The 9464-nt window shown below is 32.4% G+C and overlaps 1 protein-coding gene across 2 annotated transcripts; it reads left to right on the top strand.

The window, feature by feature from the left end:
• Window positions 1-1698: 1698 nt before the first annotated feature.
• LOC143572224 (UMP-CMP kinase 3-like) lies at window positions 1699-5778 on the top strand. 2 transcript variants are annotated; one of them, XM_077057441.1, is made up of 10 exons: window positions 1699-1838; window positions 3102-3159; window positions 3866-3920; window positions 4025-4142; window positions 4237-4393; window positions 4905-4985; window positions 5081-5188; window positions 5277-5348; window positions 5424-5475; window positions 5563-5778. In XM_077057441.1, exons 2-9 carry the CDS (start codon window positions 3133-3135, stop codon window positions 5433-5435), a joined length of 630 nt encoding a protein of 209 aa, XP_076913556.1. In that variant the 5' UTR covers window positions 1699-1838; window positions 3102-3132; the 3' UTR covers window positions 5436-5475; window positions 5563-5778. The 2 variants fall into 2 exon arrangements, with proteins under 2 accessions (XP_076913556.1, XP_076913557.1); XM_077057442.1 differs by lacking the exon at window positions 1699-1838 and adding an exon at window positions 2816-3042.
• Window positions 5779-9464: the final 3686 nt, after the last annotated feature.

The following is a 9464-nucleotide window of genomic DNA, read 5'->3' as shown; positions in this document are numbered from 1 at the left end:
AATTCTTTCTTTCCTTCTTTCCATTTTGGAAGGAATTTGATGAATGAAAAGAAAAGAAAAATGGATGAAAGGAAAGAAAAATGAAAAGAATAGAAAAGAAAGGAAATGAATGAAAATGTTTTCCTTTTCTTCGTCAAGTGAGCTCGAAAACACAGCGTAAAGAATATTATCACATCCTAAAATTCAAAAACCCTAACAAGAGCATAACTCTAGCAAAACAAACACAATGGCTAATGTTGTGAAGATGGTGAAAGCCCGAAAGAGGAAGATGTTATATTTTATAAATAGATAAATTTATAAAATTACCCTCATATATCTCATATTCAATAGAAAAAATTAATTAGGTTATGGTAAAAAAAAAAACAAAACTTGTATGACATTTAAAAAAATTAAGTAAAAATCATGTCAATTAGGCCTGGCATAACGTGTATACCCGTACACGATAAGACACAAACACGAAATGTATATACCTGTACATAACACGAAAACTTATTGTGTACCTGTAACCCAAACACGGACACGAACCTGCTACTACCTGGTATACACGATAATACACGATAATAGTTGTTTAGAAACAAATATTTGACAACCTAGCGGCGGAGAGAAATATGACCGGCGACGGGTGATGGCCGGAGAGAGATATAGGCGTCGACAGGAGGAAGGTCGGCGATGGGTGATGGCCGGAGAGAGATATGGCCGGTGACTGTAAGAAGGCCGACGATGGTGGGATGGATGATGAGAGGCGAGTAGGCGAGGATTGTGGTTTGGTTTGTAAGAATGATTTGAATGAATTTAAGGTTAGAGATGATATAATATAACTATAATGTGTGTGTGTGTGTGTATATGTATTTAATTTTAAAAATAACCATGTATTAACAGGTAAACATGTATTATACCTGTTTAGACACGAAAATTAACAGGTAATTTCGTGTGTACCTGTTTAGTACACGAAAAATGTTAAGGCCTTTGTAGGGGTATGGTACTAAACCCGGTTTTACGACCCTAAATTTATTATGTTTGGCTTATTTTATTATATGGACTAATACAATGTTATTGGGCTGAGGGGGTTTTGTGGAGGTAACCCTAACTGGGCTAGGCCCATTAGGGTACCATGATGGTGGCCATGAGGCTCCCTATATAAGGAGGTCTCCACCTCCTTATTAGGGGCTGGTCATTCTCAATAAGAGCCACCACCATATTTTTGTGTCTGTGAATAAGAGATCCTCGAGATTTCTTAGCGGTCACCTCCACACCCCCAAAAAGCCATTGCAGATCCCAAGCAGCCGGAGAAGAAGATCAAGACGTGGTTCATTCATCTCGAAATCCGTGGAAACATCGTCGTGGATCAGGTCAGATTCATCTCATGCTTCGACAGCCTTACCTGTTACCTGTTAAGTGTTGTGTATTCATGTCTCGTGTATAAATTGTCAGCCCTAATGTCAATTTTAAAAATAAAAAACAATAAGTAAATTTTAATACAAACAAAAACTATAATATTATAATTTATAATCTTTTCTAAAAATAATCTATGTGGCACACCCCACACTGGAAAGAAAAAACCATGTCTCAATATTTAATTTAATAATAATAAATTTGGGAAATTCCTATTACACAAATAGATTTTTATAGAAACCGAATACGCGTATTCTTTCTTCTTAGAAACGTATATATTACACCTTCAAAATAATAATAATAATAATAACAACAATAATAATATTGAACCAATCCAAGTGAACCATATATAAACACCAGTTGAAACCGACACGTTCAAACGCAATTCGCTCAGATCTTTCGTTCGTTCCTTCAATTCTCCACGCGTTTTATTTCTATTCATTTCGGTGAGCTTTCATCTTAATAATAATAATAATAATATTCATGGGTTTCATTCACCAGATCTTATTAATCAACTTATTCTCAATTTTCTTGAAATATGATGCTTTCATTACTTGATCTAATGTTTTCAATAACCTGTTGTTTTTAGTTTAGATTGTTTTGTACTTGTAAGGAGTTTGAATAAGATCTGGTTGGTTTATGTAGAACAAGACAATGATTATTATTATTATAATTTATTATTATGTTATTAGATCTGGATATGATACATTGTTATTCATAAGTAGATCTGGTTTGATATGATATACAAGTTCTAAGCCTGTTTATTATATCTCTTATTATTATTCTGATTTTAGCTTAAAGGAGTAAAGGGTAGCTCTGTTTTTAAATATTTAGTTAGATTTAATGGTTTAGTTTTGAAAATTGCACATGTAAAAATCTCGTCTTTACGCGTAAAAAAAATCATTTTTGCACAAGTATTTTTGAGCTTTTGTATATAAACACGAGTAGAAGGCGTTCTAATAAAAAAACACATTTTTGTTAAAAAGAAGTTATTTTACTTTTATTAACTGCTTTTTATTATTATTTTTTATTTAATTTGCTTTTTACATGCTTTTATATGTTATAGCTCCGAAAAAGATTATGTAAAAATGAGTCTTTTATATGTAAAAGTGATGTTTTTAATCAATTTGTTACATGTAAAAACATGGTTTCCCACAATTTATTATTATTATTTTATTTTTATTTTTTTTGTGATTTCTCATTAATTCACCCCTGCACTCTGTTACTAGATTTTAGATCTACTTGAACTTCTAATAGTCATTCTTCTGCTTCATTTTAATGCTGTTTGTGATGTAAGTATAATAGTCATTCTTCTGCTTTATTTTATTGCTGTTTCAATTTCTGATCCAAATTATATATATATATTCACTGATATGCATAATATTTCGGTCTGCAAATATATTTTAATTACTTAATGTAAATCTTAATGATTATGAAGAGCAAGAGAGATAAGTTAGAAACAGATTCTTCAGAATCAATCACCATACTGCATCTATTTGGTTTGTTACTTGTTTATTATGCCTTTTAGGACCATTTGTATTTTTTTGTTGTCATTTTGTAGTTGTTTTCGGGCTAAAGGTTCTGTATGATTATTTAAAGTCCAAATGTGTGTACACTCCTTTCTTCTGTTGTTAAGGGGATGCATACTAGGTAGATTAAATTATATACTTGTTTATTGCTTTGACTACAAGGTTTTTGGTTGATTGCAGAATTTATTTATACTAACTGTAGTGTGAACTCATGGGGACTGTTGAAGCTGCCAACAAGGTTGTTATATGCTCTGTTTTTTTTTTTACCAATTTATATTTGTTTATCATCAGAATTATATGCATGTATGGGTATAAAGTTTTACACAATTTTGCACACTTAAGAATCACTACTGCCATTAGTCTAACAATTTTCAAGTAAAGGTGGCATATTTTACACATTTACTTGTGAATGTGTAAATTCCGGTTATTTATTTTTATCTCAAATTGATCAATCGGATAACGGAAAAATAATATGAAGAATCCCTTGCCCGAAGTGTATTTTGAGCGTCTAAAATTCTTTTATTCGAAGAGTTGACTATTACTGAATTCTTATTTTGTAAGTACATCTGAAACACCAGAATGTTCATATAAAAAATGGACAGTTTACTAGATCCACCCCCCCCAAAAAAAAACCCATTTTGACCCGTTACCAAACCCACGTGATCCGCTCTTTAGATATGTGTTGTCAGGCTTTAAGGTGTGAAACTTAGCATCATACTCTTGTTTAGACATGCAAATACCCGTTAACTTGTTTTGGCCACATCAGTTAATAACCGAACCAGTTATTGGTCACCATAGTTAAAAACGGTTATTACAATAACCAGTATTAACATGTCTAAAAGACCGATTTCGGTTATCCAGTTCCTAACCAACGGGTTTCTCAACAACTGGTTATTAGGACGGGTTGTTTATTTACAAAAATCTTTATGCATTTTTGTTTGCAGCAAACGATTGGAAAAACTCTTGATCAAAAGAAGCCGAAGGTTGTATTTGTTTTAGGTAAGAACTTTGGTTTCATCGTGTCTTTCCACTGCTTTTTCTATAATATATGTTTTGTTTTTAGTTTTCTTTTTAAAGTTTCTCATAATTTGAAAACTGAGCAGGAGGCCCGGGCAGTGGAAAGGGTACACAATGTGCAAACATTGTAGAGCATTTTGGCTACACTCATCTTAGTGCTGGAGATCTTCTTCGTGCAGAAATAAAATCTGGCTCTGAAAACGGGTAAAGTTTTTTTTTTTTTTTTTTTTTGTAATAAAATAAATCATAATGCTTGGTTATTGTCTATCGACATTAAGTTGTTTATAACATTTTGTAGGACCATGATTCAGAGTATGATCAAGGAGGGAAAAATTGTTCCTTCAGAAGTAACAATCAAGCTCCTTGAAAAAGCAATTTTGGAAAATGAAAACGACAAATTTTTAATCGATGGATTCCCACGTAATGAGGAAAACCGTGCAGCTTTTGAGGCAGTTGTGAGTTTTACATTTTGTAACCTTGTAAATCGAACCTAAAGAACACGGACGCATCATGTTTGTTTGTTTATCTTTAAATGAACAAACATTCGGACATGAACACTTAACAAAACAGAGTTTTTTTTCGTGTTCGCTTATGTTCATTTGTTAACAGTATAAATAAACGAATGAACAGAACTGAACATAGATGAACGAATATAACAAACGTGTTGGGCCTAAAAAGTTATTTAAACTAAACTAAGTTGTGATGGGCCAATAATATTAAATGAATATGCTAACGAATGAACGGTTCTCGAACGTAAACTAACGAACTTAAATGAGGAACATGCATACAAATAGCTGTTCATGAACATAAATGAACGAAGAAGTCATGGGTTTATGTTTGTCTAACGAACTTCCTGCAGTTCATTTATAAATAAACATGAACGTTTCGTTTAAAGGCCTAACATATATTTTTTTAGTAAAGTCTTCAACAAAATTAATATTTTAACGTAAATTTGATGATATGCAGACAGGAATTGTTCCAGAGTTTGTTCTTTTCTTTGATTGTCCCGAGGAAGAGATGGAGAAACGACTATTGGGTCGCAATCAGGTTGGAACTTGGTCGTGTTTTTATAAACTTAGTTTAGTTTTTTTAAATAATATTTTATATAATTATTTGATTTTCTTTTGGTATGAACTATGAAGGGTAGAGAAGATGATAATATCGACACAATTAGGAAGCGTTTTAAAGTTTTTCTGGACTCCAGTCTTCCGGTTATTGAATATTACAACTCTAAGGGGAAGGTTCGAAAGGTATGCAATAATAATATTATTTTTATTATTGTTTGAAGTTAATGTTAAAACGTCAATGTTTTAAACAAGCCGCAAAATTCGCTCTCAGATTAATGCTGCTAAACCCGTTGGAGAAGTTTTTGAAGCAGTCAAAGCTCTTTTCACCCCAGTGGAAGACAAGGTACAAATTTTATTAACCATGCCAAATTCCTAAAATGCCCTTTACTGATTCAACATGGTTTTTATGGTGTTGCAGGCTGCAGCCTAGGTGTTGCTGTGTTACATCTTTGATATCGATTTCAACCGAGGTTGGTTTTAGCAGCTTGGTTTTAAATATATATTTGACACTTGAATGGTCTTATAATAATCTATTTGTTTTATAATAATTGTTGCAGTTTGGTGCTGGGACGAGAAGTTTGGTCGATTATATGTATTGTTACGTTTTTGAAGGTTACTTGATTATTATTATTATCATGGTGTGGAATAGGTTAGAAAGGTATTTTGTCATTGTTTCTACCATTTAAACAGTATACCACGTTGTTTAAGTGTGACATATACTCGTATTATTTTGGATTGAAATGCTAGTAATAAAATATATCTAATTGTTGTTACTTTGTGCCTGTGTAATGTATGGTTAATTTTGTACGTCTCTACACTTGTCTCCAACTTCGGGAGTTTGGGGTGACCAAAAGGTATCTTGCTTCTATCCTTTTGTCATTATATGTAACAACGGTAATTTTGTTTCATGGCAGCACATCTGGTACATTGGTCGCGTTGAAACGGGTTGGGGCCGAAATGAGTTTTAAGTAGAAAAAAAAGGGTTATTTTAAAAATATGTTAGTTTGGTTTTGATTAAAACATGTCCTGTGCGAAATGGTTGCGTCTTAAAAAGTTTCGTTTGTTTATCCGATATATTTACTATTATGATGGCAAACGGTGGTGGTAGATATGGTGGTGGCGGTTTTTGTATAATTTTAGTGCCTCTAAATTAGTCGTTTGGTATAAATTTATTAGACCAAACAAACATCTTAGTAAGCTTTGTAACCCATAGTAATAAGTTTTTGATGTGCGACTCTATTGTTTTACGTGTCTTGGAAGTTAATCTGTTTATAAGTTACAAATTACAAATATCGAAAATGTAATCGTGTATAGCATAAAATGAGGCTTCTATGCATATAAAGTTACGATGTAAGCGAGCTTTACAAACTGTCAAAAATGACTCAAATTATTTTGTCAAATGTAAATAGTATATCTCCAAAAAGCATTATATAAAAAAATAGATTATAACAATCATATTGGATCATATTAATAAAACTAATTTAACCATGACTTATTTGTCTATATGCCACCTCTAGTAAAAGCTTGTATATATTCATAATCCGAACTTTATTATTTGAAAAAACGTAAAAGCAAATAGGTGAATATCTCCAAACTTGATATAAAAATATCATGAATATTCATAGAATCATAGTCATCTTTTCATTGTAGCAACTTAAAAGTAACTTCATCATTATGTTACTTATTCAAAACAACTTATTTTGCTTAACAGTTTCGATGTTATATTAATACTCTCGAAATTGTTTATCCGCTTTAATAAAACACGAAGTACGCACATTGTCACAAATACTTAAATCTCTTATTTTTAATCTCAACCCATGAATACAATCTGAAACAGTACAAATAACAAAATCAATCACTAACACATAGATTTACAAACAACCGTATACATTGAGAACTACAGAACTGGGGAATCAACATAGTGATGAAACCTTAAAACAAATGAAAACAAAGAAGAGGGTTCCGGCAGACAAGACGAGGAGTCACGATGATGATATAGAAATTAGAATGATCTCACTTGAACGTGCGAAATTCTTCCATATACACGAAAGACTTAACGACACGTCTTGAGCTCAATCGCATACATCAGCCCAGCCTAACTTCAAGTCTTTAGCCCATGCTTAAACAACTAGCCAGCCCAAACCTAACATTCTCATTTCTCAATATCACATGAAACACAAGAAACACAAAACATGTTAATCATTAGTTTACACAAAAAAATACACGTTTGTTATTGAATTGAAACATACACAAATTTTTAACACATATATATAGTTTAAACAAAACACCCCTTAGTCTTTGTAACACATATTTATGGTCATATAATATTGCTATCTACTTCCGGACTCTCCTCAATCTAGTGTATACTTAGATCGGAAAAACTGCTAATTAAATTGAGATGAGCAACAAGGCGTAATGAGTTCATTCACCGAATAAGGTCAAACAAATACTCAAATGTTAATATGGTTTTGAACCTACACACAAAGATAAATAGGTTTGTAATTTACATCAAAGGATACAAACACAAAACTTGTTAAGCTATTCTAGACTTGTTAAATCTTATACATGGTTAATGTAATAATGTTAGAAACTTTATATCCATAAGTACATTCAAAAGGATGTATGAAAGAGGGTAAATGTGTAAAGATAATTCTCGGGAGTGGGTGTAATATAGGTGAAAAAATGTACCCTTTGGCAGGTAACCGGTAGGTGACATATATACGCCTCAGTCACGGGTAAACTAGTGTACTAGACCACCAAACTCACCATGCTTATTCATGGACCACATGTATGCTCGTATAGTCTATAAAAAATATATATTTTTAGGTTAAAATGTCATACCTAATAGTTGAATAGATAAATAGAAAATCACATATTGACATACGAATAATATTATAATATGAAAATTCTTTGAGTAGCAAAATTAAACAAGGATTAACAAAAAAAATACCAGTCGAATTTTACGTATGATGCAACTGGAACTGATTTTTGATCGGTATCAGTATGGTTTGTTGCGGTACCAATTCGGTAGTGGCAGTCAGAAGAAAAACTAATAGAAAAAACCAAGGAAGTATAGCTGTGATATGCCCAAAAGGACATCGATACGTATTTTACGTCAATTGAAAACCATAGAAACAAAAATGGTGATGATATGCCCAAAAGAATACAAACATGTGTTACATCGATCAAATACGTGTTTACATCTATTTTTAGTGTTTTTTTCTCTCAACACCCGATATAATTTTTTTTATTAAAAATGGAGTTAACGAAACAAAGTATTAAAGACTTCCACACATTTTTTCTGATATACCATATTGTAAATAACTAGCTATACGCATACAAAATTCTTGACGCATCGCACAAGCCCATTATTTACACAATTTGCAATCAATATGTTTTGATATTTGATAGTAAATCTTTTATTATTCCATAAACCTTTTATTGCATTTTAAACCCACAAGTTTACCCACACTTGTTGCGTGTAAAACACAAACCGATCGGTAAATACCCCTACGTTAGGAAAAAATAGAACTCGATCACAAGCGTCAGCTAAATGGAATGGCATAAGTTATTCTCACACCATATGAGCCTTTACGGCTCATATAAGGGCTATATGATTCGTATAGGAGCAAAATTTTGCCCTTTTGTGTTAGATAGTGTCAAGTGTTTGAAGCTTATACGGCTCGTATAGGGGCTATACGAACCGTATAGACTGAAAAAGTTGTCATACGTATATTAATTAGTCATGTGAGGGCTATACGACTCATATATCCCCTATACGAACCGTATAGAGTTGTTAACACACCATGAGGTGGTGTTTGAATATAACGACCCAATGGAATTCGTCATCCGTGCACGTCACATGAAAGTGCCATCTCTCTATATTTACCTAACTAGGTCATTTATTTTAATACATGCTTTGTCTTAGTCAAAATGTTTTACCATGTCTTGGTTTAGTTTGGTTGGTTGATGAATGGTAAATTCTAGGTTGTAGCTGTTGTAGCATCATCGATGGTAGTTGGGGTGGTTTTTATATCATATATGCATACATCATCTTAGGATTAAGAAAGTTGTAATAATTTAACAAATACGTATATAATCCTCCGTTGCCTTTTATGATGTTCCTTGTTCAACAACTATCATCTGTGTAACTAACTATCGATGATGCAACATTACTGAGCCTAAACAATATTCCTTTCGGTTGATGATGTTGATGCTAAAAGACATTAACGTCTGATGATGAAATAACATTAAAAGGTTGCTGATTTCTGTAACCTCATTTGGAGACATAGCAACAAATGAATACAAAATGCGAAGTGTAGACTCGAGAATCTGAGAGTAATTGTAAAAAATTTATCGATGTATTGTTGTTGTTGTTTTATTTATCGGACGTGTTTAAAACAATCAGAACAGAAGATGATGCATGTTATGTGGAAGATGTTAAGACCACTCCCATTGG

This window comes from Bidens hawaiensis, unplaced genomic scaffold (genome assembly GCF_021521415.1).
Source record: "Bidens hawaiensis isolate Kalapana, Puna unplaced genomic scaffold, B.hawaiensis_p1.1 tig00025779_1, whole genome shotgun sequence".
Taxonomy (NCBI): Eukaryota; Viridiplantae; Streptophyta; class Magnoliopsida; order Asterales; family Asteraceae; genus Bidens; species Bidens hawaiensis.
The sequence above is the reverse complement of the archived record's forward strand: the minus strand, read 5'-3'. Positions and strand labels throughout refer to the sequence as shown.